The sequence below is a fragment of the Tachypleus tridentatus genome, chromosome 4 (genome assembly GCF_004210375.1).
Source record: "Tachypleus tridentatus isolate NWPU-2018 chromosome 4, ASM421037v1, whole genome shotgun sequence".
NCBI lineage: Eukaryota > Metazoa > Arthropoda > Merostomata > Xiphosura > Limulidae > Tachypleus > Tachypleus tridentatus.
Window position 1 is genome coordinate 57,727,939 of NC_134828.1, and position 14,113 is coordinate 57,742,051.

At 32.9% G+C, this 14,113-nt stretch overlaps 2 protein-coding genes across 2 annotated transcripts; one reads left to right on the top strand and one right to left on the bottom strand.

The window, feature by feature from the left end:
- Window positions 1-370: 370 nt before the first annotated feature.
- LOC143248128 (putative protein-lysine deacylase ABHD14B) lies at window positions 371-4,185 on the top strand. Its single transcript, XM_076496560.1, has 4 exons — window positions 371-466; window positions 1,578-1,746; window positions 2,661-2,968; window positions 4,102-4,185. The coding sequence occupies exons 1-4, from the start codon at window positions 371-373 to the stop codon at window positions 4,183-4,185; spliced, it is 657 nt and encodes a 218-aa protein (XP_076352675.1).
- A 4,629-nt stretch (window positions 4,186-8,814) lies between these two features.
- On the bottom strand, window positions 8,815-12,697 carry LOC143248344 (uncharacterized). The gene is made up of 3 exons (XM_076496711.1): window positions 12,628-12,697; window positions 11,392-11,593; window positions 8,815-8,950 (listed from the first exon to the last, which is right to left on the bottom strand). The coding sequence occupies exons 1-3, from the start codon at window positions 12,669-12,671 to the stop codon at window positions 8,837-8,839; spliced, it is 360 nt and encodes a 119-aa protein (XP_076352826.1). The 5' UTR covers window positions 12,672-12,697; the 3' UTR covers window positions 8,815-8,836.
- Window positions 12,698-14,113: the final 1,416 nt, after the last annotated feature.

A 14,113-nucleotide genomic window follows, 5' to 3' on the forward strand; every position in this document is an offset into this window, starting at 1 on the left:
TAAACTGAAATGGAAACCTCGACTGTTCCACTGTACAAAGGTAACCATTTTTATTAAGTAGAAGAACTGTGTGCAGTGTCTTTTAGTTTTTGTTTAGTAAAGGAATCTACATCGAGAGGTAACCATTTGGGCTTGTTTTAAAAAACAAGAGTACCAATACACACACAATATATTATAATGGTTTTATCTTAAACCTGAATAACCATCAACTTCTATATTTATTTATAACTTTACAACATGTCTGAATTATTAGGAAGAATTACATTATGTTCATATTCCAAATCCACCAAGTAGTAAGTGGATGTAGATTATGTTGTTCCATATGAAATATTTGAAGTAAGTGGTTGTATAGCCTGTTGTTCCTAATGGAATGTTTCTGCTAAGTGAACGTAGGTGCTGTTGCCTCAAATGGAAAATTTATGGTAAATGGAATGTAGATGCTGTTGCCGCAAATGGAATATTTGTGGTAAGTGGATGTAGGTCCTGATTATATATGATGTTATAGCTTTGCTGTGAAAAATATATTATTAAACATAGTTTTGCACTCTAGCAACCTCGGCAGTTTAGTGACGTTTCATCGAGAATGTCTATTTTCTCACTCACCTATTCATCTACACTATTTTTCAATGTTTCACCTGTTCCATGATCTTTTCATAGTTTTGTTTTTACCTACACCAATCCAACTGTGTATGTTTCTCAGTTTTATATTTCCTTTCAAAGACTTTCCCTGAGCTACTATAAACAATTTTGTACTTAACAAATATAATTAACACGGATTTTGTATTTCTTTATTTGTGCTCGGTAACATACGCTCATTGGCAACTCAAAATAAATTATAGATCTTTACAATGTGTACTTTTTATGACTCGGTGACACAGCGGTACCTCTGCGGACTCACAACGTCACAAACCAGGTTTCAACACCCGTAGTGAACAGAACACAGACAGCTTATTGACCTTTGGTTTTCACTTCAAACAAATAAACTCTTTAATAAAATAATTTGAAATGTAACATTCATTTATTTTTATTATGTGAATTGAAAACTGAATTAAACCTGAACGTCTAAGTGAGTATTGTATTTTGTGTATGAATATATTATGTAGACTCATCATTCATTACTGAGTGGAAAGGTACGTGTAATAAATTTTCGTGAGATATGAATTTCTTTTGTTACTTAGAAATTACAACTTTACTTGTCACTTTGTATAGACCTGTTGTTACTTAGAAACTACTTGTCAATGTGTTTAAATTAATACATTATTCGCACAGTTATTTTTATTTCGGGTTCAAGTTGAACCTAAAAAATGTTTTTAGAATTAACATTTCGCCTCAAGTTTTACATTTGTTAGAACCACTAAAATATTGTTAGAAATTACAAACCACCGTATATAATATATACATAATGTGTAATTTATATATAATATTTATATTTAAAGGAAACAGTAGTTGCTAATCATATCAATTTGACGTTTTGTTACGATTTTCTGAAAAAGAAAAAACGAAACATGTTTGTGGTTAACGTTCCGTTATTGTTTTATTTTTTGTAATCATGTTTTTTTTTTCACAACTGTAACCAGAATGTCAAAATTTTCTACCGTGAAGCTTTACCTAAGGACACTTCCAATTTCCACATCTCCATCCTTCTACTGCACAGAGCAGCGTTTTCTTCCAAAACCTGGCTGGACCTGGGCACAATACAAATGCTGGCTGCAATAGGCTACCGGACTGTGACAATGGATGTACCTCGTGGGCTTTCTGTTCATTACTAACTTAACATTACAACACTTAGAGGTAAGCGTCAGTTCATTATTCACGTTGCTCCCCCCCCTCCCCCCAATGACACAGCGGTACACCTGCAGACTTATGAAGCTAGAATTCGGGTTCGTGGCAGAACAGAGCACAGATAGTCCATTGTGTTGCTTTGTGCTTAACTTCAAAACAAACAATACTAACTTAACATCACAATATTTTGATATAGACTCCAGTTCATTGCTAATTTAACATTACAATATTTTGATATAGACTCCAGTTCATTGCTAACTTAACATTACAATATTTGGATATAGGTGTCAGTTCATCACTGAATGAAGAGATAGGTAGTCAAGACCTTTATCATAAATTAAATTATTTGTATGTTTTTTTTTAAATTTCACACAAAACTACACGAGAGCTATCTAAGCTAGCCGTCCCTAATTTAGCAGTGTAAGACTAGAGGAAAAGTAGATAGTTAACATCACCCACCGCCAACTCTTGGTCTACTCTTTTACCAATAAATATTGGATTTACGGCTGAATGGGCGAGCATGTTAGGTGTGACGGGGATTTAAACTCGCGACCCTCAGATGCGAGTCAAGCGCCTCAACCACCTGGTCATTTTGGACTCTGACCAGTTGTGTATCTCTTCTGTAGTGAAATAGGCTATCATGTTAAGTATGTAATTAATTAGCATGTTTTATTCTTAGGAATTGAACGTTTTTAAACGATCATTTTTTAATAATCTATCGCTTGTGTAAATCTACAATTGTATTTCTTATTTCCGACATAAATGTGTTATGCAAAAGTTTAATCCTGGTGACCTTTAACCTGCAGTCTACGCGGTGCGATCTTTGTTTGTATATATATTATTTACTGTACATTTACGTTTGAATATTTTTGTAACAGGTTTCGGTAACAGCGAGAGGGCACGCATCTCTGACCGCGGCGAGTTCATTAACGACGTCGTTAAAACCTTGAACTTGATACGTCCTGTGGTGGTCAGTCGTAGTATGAGTGGAGCTTTTGCTCTTCCGTACCTTGTAAAACATTCAACGAACATGGGTGGATATGTTCCAGTTGGACCCGAGGCTACAAGCATTCTTGAAAGACAACCTTGTGGTAATGGTCAGTCAAAAGAAATGTCCCTTGACAGTGTATGTGAAAGCCTAAAGGATTACTTTTCACTTCCCCCTCATGACTTAAGTTGTCTTAAGGTAAGCAATTTAAATTTCAACATCAAACGAAACATATAACTGATAAAGTGTGTGAGGTAGAAACCTTTTCAAACGTAAGATACCTGGTAAGCACATTTCACTTCATTTAAGAAACATTTTATCAACGTACTTTTGATCTTGAAATTTTCAATAAAATAAAGTTACCTAAGTTAATCCACAATTACTGAACTTTTACTCGCGATTTAGATATAACTGAATATGTTTACTTGTTTATATGCATTTCATCATTTATAGAGTCTTTTGTTCAGTTGAGTTAAGTTCACGAAGTAAACTTTACTATTTATTCTCCTTAAATAATTATAAACCTAAATAAATACCCCTACAAGTCATTTTATTTTGCTAAAGTAGTCATTTTCAAGTTATGGTTATGTGACGATTTTAAAAGAAATGTTGTACCAGTTATACACTAGTAAATTGTATTTCAGGTATTTCACGACTATTTAAAAACACACGAACAATCACAACAGATACATTAATCAAGATTAGATTTTCGATATTTTAAATAAGTCGAGAAATTTTGGGTAAATATCAAATCAAATTTTTCTTTTTTGCACTTGACTTGCAGATTCCATATTAATGATGTTGAGAAAAAATGTGCTAAAAACCTGTCCATGAAGTGATAATAATAAATTTCATAACTATGTATACTGTTGTACTGCTTGTGGGACATACAACAGTGGAAATAAGTTGGAAGTGTGCAGGTGATTCACACTCATGAGTAAAAAAGAATGAATAGTTGTATTTAAATGTGCAGCTTGTCACTCTTACAATAAATACAAATAAAAAGTAGATACGCTCTATAATGTAGTAATTTTATATTTGTTTTAAACCTATCAGTACATTTTGTTCTTACGATAACATAAGTCCATTAATGTATCGTTGTTAATTGTTACTTCAAACTGTTATACCACATAAATCAGCTAAATTCTCAGGTTGCTGCTTGAACTTTCCAGTTTCATATTGGTATATACAGCCTCTTAAAATGTTTGTATCTGGACATCTAGCTGGTTGAGACATGATTGAGAGTGATTTTCCTCCTATTTCTTATTCCCTCACATATTCTGCATGTCTGGGGTCTTAGTTTGTCTGGATTATGAAACTCTGTCCAACAGGTCTTGTCTTTGAAAGCTGACACGATGAACAAGATTATGTTGTACTTGTTATCTGTCAGGATACTATCTAACATCATTGGCTAAGATGTGTAGTACTTACTTCACTGAACATGTTATATATTGATACCACTTCCTATATACGACTAAAGAAGCTGTCACGAACTTTTGTCAAATGATTTGAATTTGGGTGCATTTGTAAGGACAATCTCCTCAAGCCGTCTAGCGTTTTCGTTTGGTTATTCCATCTAAGCAGTGGGTTTGGGACAACAAAACATCGACTGAGGCCATACGTATTGTACTCTTCTAGAGGTAACACTCACAATTATATCAGTGTAATTAGAAAAAAATATCTAATATTTTAATTTTATTCACTCTTTACATAATTATTACCAGTAGAGCTTAAATAGCGTAGTAAGCAAATTATTTAGAGTTAATTATTAGTTACATATAGCTTAAAAGGGTCCTGACAGTAGAATGATAACTGGGTCACTGCAACACACCACTTAAAACTTTAATTCGTTCAGACGGAAAGTGACTTCCTAAAAATCAGTTGGTTGGTCTACTGAGTGTCAATGTCAAATGTCTTTAATGGATGTTGAGGACGTTATGTCTGGAATTTGTGTTTGCGTGTAGAGATCATTATATCCCAGTGTTGCTGCATTTTTTAAATACGACAGTGTAGCATGTCAGCTGTAAGACTCCATGGTGGGTGAGTCAGTCGGCACCAAATTATATCTCATTTTTATGAATACTGTCTTATCTTGTTTACGATCTGTTTCACAGTTTCAGATTCTTCTTCTTTGTTGGACAAAACTTCAATCCTTTTTGGGTAAAATGATATAATTATTTATTCAATAGGACTTAGGGGAACTCCTTAAATGTGTTGAAAAACTGTCATCAATAGGCATTGTTGCTATCGAAACATCAAAGCTCGTTTTTTGGGTATAAAACTGAGAAACGTCTTTCCAACCCACAGGACCAGGGTGTTAGATAAACTGATGCACACCAACCAGCACCATTATTCTCAGTCTGTTTTCTTCCTATTATTCTGAAAACATTAAGTCAGGTTTTTAAAAACCCACTTCAAATAATCTACCATTAATGTGGTTATTAGAATACTTTATATTACGTAGCTTTAACCTGTGTTTGCTACGGAAATAATAACTATGATAGCAGTAATTGTGAACCTTTATGTTTAAACTGTCAGGGATCACGCCTTCTTATTTGCAATCATGCTGCTATTGGAAGGACGACATTACGAAAATTGGCTGTGTTATTAATGGAAGCGAGTTAGTCTTCAGCTATGCATTTCACTATTTTATTTGGGTTTAGACATCGATATCTGTACAACATTCTGTGTGTTTTTGCCTTATCTCAGTATTTCGTAAACTCCTGAAATTCCCTTTGCTGATAAAGTTATTTCAGATGAGACTTCTCCCTCTAGAGATATGGCATAATTATATGTCTCAGGCCAAACAGTTTGGATGTTGATTTGTTCATTTTGACTTGTTCAGAGAAGTTGAATGCAGCTAAAGCCAACTGTTCCTGTGCTTTAATGAAACTTGGAGGAGGCAAATATCGTTCCTTACTATTCTAAGCATGCCATGGTGTTATGGTAAAAAGTTTCCACTCACAATAAGCAGGTCGGGGGTTCGAACCCTATGGTCAAACATTTCGCCCTTTTAGCCTTTTAATTCCACTATTCAATGATAAAAGAGAAGCCTAAGAGTTGGCGGTAAGTTGACTAAGTGTCTTTCCTCTGGTCTATCATTTCTAAATTAGAGGCATTTGGTGCAGATAACTCTCAAGTAGCTTTGCGCAAATCCAATAATTTACCTCTTCTTTCTAATTTAATCCTGCTGTTGTTAGAAACTGTATATGTCATCCTAAAAAATACTGACTGTCAAAAAGTACATCACAGATACTTTCTTTTACCAACCTGACAGCGTTTTGTAAGCAGCCATACATGGTAAATCATGTATTAAATTATAAAAAAAGAATTCCAGGTTCTCTTTCACCACCACCACCACTTTAAAACTTTTTTAAAATGAGACTCAGAAGTATATATCCATTCTATTTTCTGTCTTGTAAACTTGTGGCCAAAAAGTGTTCTGTCTTGTATCCTAATGGCCAAGAAGTATTCTGTCTTGTAACCTAGTATCCAAAAATTGTTCTGTCTTGTAAAGTAGTAGCTAAGAAGTGTTCTCTCTTATAACCTAGTGGCCAAGAAATGACTAACTTACAGGCGATTAGCAATTCTTTCAGAGAGCGCTTTTCGTATAATTCTGGTGAGTACCAAGTTCTTCCGGAGTTTCGGTCAAAAAATAAATAATAACATCACTTCAATCTTAATCCATGTTCCAAATGTTTTTAATCTTAACGATATATATTTTAAAGAGTTTGATATTATTTTATTGTAATATGAACTTTTTAGAAACGTTTATTAATGTTCGATTTACGAATGACAGTGTTCCAATTTAGATTTAACTAGGTCAGTGAACTTGTGAGATATCCATAGTTCTTATAATAACGAAATATTGCTTTAATAAAGTTACATACTGGAGATATAGGTTACGATTTTACTTTGTAGAATTATGTCATACTATTTCGTACCAACGTAAAACTTAATCGAATGCTAAGTAGTCTGACACTACACTTACTATAAATTTCAACTTCACAATTACACTCAAAAGTTTTTGTTCTCAAGGTCAACTCCATATTATTTCTATCTACATTTTCACTAAACTATTTTTCAGTAAACGTAACTGAGTGCAAAACTGAACTTCAATAATACAAATGTCAGATAATAATATGTCTAACCTACAACTTTATGATACATTAAACTTCATGATTAACAGATTCTGACAAATGTTTGAGCATCTAAACAAGTCTTCGTTAAATATAATATTAAATAAAATGTATTAAAATATATAAATAAGTAAAAAATGAGTTGGTTTTTTGGTTTGGTTTTTGGAATTTCGCACAAAGCTACTCGAGGTCTGTCTGTGCTAGCCGTCCCTAATTTAGCAGTGTAAGACTAGAGGGAAGTCAGCTGGTCATCATCACCTACGGCCAACTCTTGGGCTACTCTTTTACCAACGAATAGTGGGATTGACCGTCACTTTATAACGCCCCCACGGCTGGGAGGGCGAGCATGTTTGGCGCGACCCTCAGATTACGAAGCGCACGCCTTAACGCGCTAGGCCATGCCAGGCCCCGTAAAAAATGAGGATATTTTACTGATTGTGATAAGTACTTTTAGTTATTAATAAAGTAATTTAAACAACTTCGCCCGAGGTATATGCAAATTAACTTCTTATTTTTTATAGTGGCTGAAAATTAGATTTTATAGTGGACTTAATGATTGGTAGTTGGGAATTATACTAGTTAGTTTAGATAACTGGTTGGATCCTTTTATACCAGTATAATTTGTCCACTGGGCTGCTAATTAGTGCCTTATCACCATAAGGGAGTTATAATGCCTCCTTTAGGAAGTACGTTTATCTTACTTTCAAGTGGTAGTTGGGCCCGGCATGGCCTAGCGCGTTAAGGCGTGCGCTTCGTAATCTGAGGGTCGCGGGTTCGCGCCCGAGTCGCGCCAAACATGCTCGCCCTCCCAGCCGTGGGGGCATTATAATGTGACGGTCAATCCCACTATTCGTTGGTAAAAGAGTAGCCCAAGAGTTGGCGGTGGGTGGTGATGACTAGCTGCCTTCCCTCTAGTCTTACACTGCTAAATTAGGGACGGCTAGCACAGATAGCCCTCGAGTAGCTTTGTGCGAAATTCCAAAAAAAAACAACAACAAAAAAACAAGTGGTAGTATCTTATTATTTTCATTTTCTTCTTCTTTGCTTTGGAGAACTATCATCTTTCCATAAGTGTCTGCAGGCAGTGAAGGGTGATATAGATGTAGGATGTTCTGGGCTTGAGTACCCACGTCTTGCTCTCCTAATTTCTATTTCATTTTATTATTTATGAATTTCATCATGAGAGATTGTCGAACGGAAGTTAAGACTAGTAGACAGTGTATCTCCACTGCAATGTGTATCCTACTTCAGCAGTCACTTTCAACCTACAGTACATTTTATATCCAACATTACAGTCTGTACCTTGTGGATCATTTGATTGGTGCAGTATTTTTTAAAATTTTGTACGTGTTTGTTTTCATTTATTACAAATACATGTTACATAATATATTAATTGTAGAAATGTAAAGCAATAAGTTAATAACAAGTGCAATACGTATGAAATGTTATAGATGCAAATCTGTAAATGTAAATCATATATAGAACTATTTGCTTATTTTCTGTTTAAAATTAAGCACACACATAATAGGTAATCTGCGTCAGTCCACCAGGACTATCTAAACCTGTAATAACACTTTATGTATATAGGAACAACCATCTCTATTTATAAAACAAATGGAAGTATATAATAATGCTGTTTGTTTTTGTTTATTAAAAAAATACAATATCATTATAATTTATGCAGCTTATGTAAAAAATAATCACTTTCTTTGAAACAAACACGGAATTTTTAACGGGGTAAAACCAGACAAATTTATATTCTATGTTGTTTTATATTTTATATTTTCTGTTAACATACCTTTTATTTTAACTTTTTTCATCCATGGGAAATTTCTAAAAATCCGGGACAAGAAAACGTAAATCGAGCTCCAGTATCTCTAATTGGTAGAGAAAATCGACGAGGATGGAAAAGATCTTCAGTTTGGTTCTATGGACTATCGGAATCTGTGTTTGATAGCTGTTTAAATTTATGTTTTAATTCCTTGTAATACAGTGGTCGGTATGCTTTGTATTTGGTGAATTTTTTTTCTTTGTTTTTTTCCTAAAAACAACAAGAATCATAATAAGTTGACGTTAAATACCATTATATAGAAAATTAATACAGTGCAACAACTGATAACTGGTTTATATCAATTTAATGGATATCAGTTAAAATAACACATCTTCAATCAACATTTCTATTTAAATATCCAAATTTTAAACAAACTAATTAGCTCCATGATTGATTTTTAATAAGTAAAATGTGGGGAATGTTTATCTTATATATATCAAAATATTTACAACTTTAATGATTTTGGGGATAGTCTGTAGAAAATATCACATTGCTCTTGTACTAATGAGAATAAAATGTAAACAATTATTCATAAGTGATATTAAAAATATGAGAATTTCAAAAGTAATAAATAACAGAAGAAATTGAAATGAAAAAGGGTTTCGGTATTTACAGCTTTACGTTTGAAAATGTTAAATTGTGTGATGCATATTTAGGTTAGTTTAGTGTAAAGTTTCCTCTATGTTTATTTGTTTGTTTTTTATCAGAAAGCTTTGTGTGTTTTTCTTTTAGCAAAGCCACAAAGGCTATCTGCTCAGCCCACTGAGGGGAATCGAACCGGCACAAATATTAAAAGCAGTCTTAGAGTAATAAGCACTCGATCTTACTACTGAGTTCCACCAGAGGTCCTTAATCTATGACTGCTTTTTCATTTCAATATTCTAACATTCAAGGTTTGTCTGGAAAACGTTTAGGTTTGTCTGAAAGCCGTTTAGCTTCGAGATGGCGCTGCAATATTTATCAACGTCGAGAATATAGATTTGAATTAAGACGCAAGAGGAAGAAGAACACGATAATAATGATGCTTTATAAAAAATGAAATGAAACATTTTTAAACTTTCTGTGGACCTTAAAATAATCCAATACTTTCTAGCTAACATAAATGTAAATTCATTAACGAATTTCTACTGTTTCGAAATTTGTCATGACGAAAGGGGTGTTTGGATATGAGATAAGATACATCAAAGTTCCGCAATTATCCAAGCAAAAACAATTGGCAAATGTCGGATTTTTTAAACAGCAAACTAAATAAAGCAAATATAAATAAAGAACTTACTATCATTGGGTAAGTTGTGAATTACTAGCCAATTCCTATTACTTGCTTTATGAACTAAAACTAGTTGCTGGGGTTCATAATAAAATTCAAATTTTCACGCAATGAAAAAGAACAAGAAAAACAACAATAAAGTATTATTGTTTCATCTGAGGCAAGAGGGACAGTGTGGTATCCTAAACTACTTAGACTACCTATATATGTCAATTATCATTGTAATTATAACATATGAAGGGTTTAAGTCCTCAAATCATACTTTTGATAAGTCTCGGTACTAGTAAATAGGATAAGCACGACCCCACTTCAGAAGTGAATGACTCATAAAGACAGAGAAGCGATACAACCTTACAGAATAAACATTTATTAAATATTTGGAGACGGCGTGAATGGTAATGAAGAAAATATTATTGTATATTAGCTGGAGTACTAGTCCTCTGGACGAAGGTTACCTAAATTTATGAATAATGAAAGTTATCTTTGGACATGAAGAATCTTTTCCCTTATATGTAAACAGATCAGTAAAAACCATGAAATAAATACTTAGAAAACTCTCTCTGTAGCAGGTTTAATGCTGTCATTTAAAACAGCTTCAATACAACAATTGGAAGTGTTTTCAACTGGCCAGGTTAGAAACATCTTAAAATATCTTTCCAAATGTTAAAACAGTAGAAAATGTGTAATTTTTTCACTTTTGTTATCTGTACATTTCATTATATACTTTCAGTTTATAGACTAACAACAATATCAGGTTATAACATTTGTTGTTAAGAAACATGACACAAAGTGATTGTTGTTATAAAGGGAAGCTGTACACCAAACTTGGTTAAGATTCATCCGTAGCTGTGTAAATTGTACACTTACTGTGGAAACACATGACGCATAAACAGGGTCAAGTGAGTATAAAAATTTCATGTATGTTTGGAAATGGTTGCAGAGATAAAGAAGAAACCTGTATTATACATACAACGTTTCGAGAAAGTATTTATCACTAGGTGTCCATTCAAACCGTCTACAATTTCCATCTAAAAAGTGATACCGTGCCATCAAATTGAAACTTTTATTTTAAGGTGGAAGATTAGAGAGTACAGTTTATAACCTTAATACGTTATATTTATAACGGAGTCTAAATTTCATGAAGAACACAAGCATAAAAATGTATAGAAAGTAAGTTAACATACGTGACTGAAGATATATTACATTATTCTTATGTTTGTTTATTTGAAATTAAACACAGTGATCTATCTGTGCTTTACCCACCACGGCTTTCGACACTCGGTTTCTAGCGTTATAAGTCCTCAGACATACTGCTTTGCCACTTCAAGGCTCTTACTATGAAAGAAAATAATATGATAACATTTTCTATCATTCCATTACTTACTTGAGGCAGGTGAACATTCCGCACTTTCCTTGGTCTATTTTTTATATTATGCTGTGGTTTTCTATTGTTTTTTACATGTTTATTTGATTTTTCTATTGAGTTTTGTGGTATTAGTAGTTTTATTGTATCTTTTCCATCCTCGACGATCACCTCATCTTCTTTCCGTCTTTCTGATTTACAGCAGCATTTCCAAATTATAAGACTACGGAAGAAAACCACCAATAAATAACATAGGTGATTTAATTTGACTGTAATTTATACATCAGTGTTATTTCAATTAAAAATATAATCTAATTATATTCTAAAAATAACAATATTTAGCAACGAGAGGCACAGTGGCATCCTCAACATGTTGAATGACAGTAAGGAAACAGAAATAAAATGTTATAACTTAAGAGGGATAAATTAATAAATATTGTACTTGCTAATAAATTCCACTTTTAATTAAATACCATATTAAAATAAATTGGAAATCATTAATTAGTTAAATAACTTGTTTCAATGAAAATGCCTTTTGTATTTATCTCAAGTGTTTTCTAATTACTCTAGGGGCCTGGCATGGCCTAGCGCGTTAAGGCGTGCGCTTCGTAATCTGAGGGTCGCGGGTTCGCGCCAAACATGATCGCCCTCCCAGCCGTGGGGGCGTTATAATGTTACGGTCAATCCCACTATTCGTTGGTAAAAGAGTAGCCCAAAAATTGGCGGTGGGTGGTGATGACTAGCTGCCTTCCCTCTAGTCTTACACTGCTAAATTAGGGACGGCTAGCACAGATAGCCCTCGAGTAGCTTTGTGCGAAATTCCAAAACAAACAAACCAATTACTCTAATTGTAAAAGTTTAGGTTGCCAATATTTTACACGTTTCAACTTTAAGTATTTGTACTAACACACAGTACCTTTTTGTATTTACATATAAAACTGGTTGAACAATAACATACTTACAAGAACTTGTAATGTTGGTTGAAAAAAGTGTTCCACAATTTAAGTTTTAAATGAAGATCCACATATAAATTACAGTTTATTATAGACTAATGATGCTAATTTCACTTTATTATTTCTTTCTACTGCAAGTGTTTGTAACAATTATTTATTATTCCAGTTAATGAACATTTTGGATTACTCAGCCACTTGAAATTCATCATCGAGAATACACACAAATGGTTCAACTATTATTATCTTAGAAATTATATTAAGATCTATTCAACTAAAATAAACTAAAAATAATATTTTTTCTTGCCTTAAACAAGTTATCAAAAGTATTATTCCTGCTGCACCAATCATGAGGGGAATGGGATGATCTAATATTGATGTTACTGAAATGGAAAAATACAAGTTGAAAGAAAATGAATTTAGAGCAGTTTGTTTTTGTTCTGTGATAATATTGAAGGAGATTATGTTTCATTTATTATACCTATGGTTAAAACAACCATATAATGACAGTGTTCTGAGTTACTAGAATCAAATTTCCACTCTGTATTCAAACAGAGATGCATATACACATCGATAAAACAGTACAGGTAACGAAGTGTGAATTATCAGTATAGCTTCACTTCTCCAGTGATAATACCAGTAAATATATTTATTTATCACATTTTAAAATTTGTTTTCTCTCTTGTTTTTGTAGTTTATAATAACCAAATACACCGACTGTGTTTCCACATTAAAACAGTATGATAATTTTATGTAACATGTGACTAAACACCTTTATTTTAGATATATTTATAACAAGACAAAAGACAAGAGTAACGATTTCTCAGACTTTCAAAGATCATGATTTTCAATACTGACTTGCTAACAATTTGTAAACTGAATACTGTTTATCTGATAGACTACTCATAGAAATCTATAATTAGTGTCTACAAGAACTAAAAAACGAAAAAGAATACCTTGTAAAACAATCGGTAACAATTCAAAGTGAATAAACGTTTTTTTTTTTAACACAAATAGATCTAAGATTCTCCTTTAGTTAACCGCTTTTTCAAAAATAGTTACGATTTCAATAATAGAACAGTACCAGCAGAATGAAAATATTTATGGAAGACAATTCTGACCCAAAAACTTACTTCAGACAACAGAAAAGTTTATACTGTGAACAGTGAATTATTGGAAATGAATAATGTGTTTTGGTCTATCGTGTTTTACGGGTGGTGAAATGGTAAGAGATGTATTCTTCATAATAGAAAATAATGTCCACAATGTACTGGAATATTATAAAAGATCGTGTCTTTACACATTACTACATTTTTTACCTTCATTAATAAGGGACTGAAGACATTCAATGGGAACAAAGAACAACACGCGTGCAACACAAACATAGGTCACTATAACCAGTAATATTCTTCCGTCACGACATCTTGTCACCAGCCTTTATAAACATATAGTCTCACGTTGAAAATAAGCTTTGAATAACATCATTTGTATAGTAACTTACTTTTGTTTGGAGAAGAAATGCATGTCTCGTCATCCATTCCTGGTTGACATGGATCTAAGAAAAGTATCTATATGTAAATAGTGTTAACTTTGACAATTAATAATAAAATAAATGATGAAATATATAATTAATAATTGACTGCTTAGTTTGTTCAAAACAGTGTTTCCTTTTTCGATTTATTTTAAAATTAGAAGTCACAAATACTGGTCACACATGTAAACGTTTTGAAGGAAAGCTCAACTTACAACAGAGATTAAATCTCATCGCGTATCTATCAGGACATTGTTTAGAT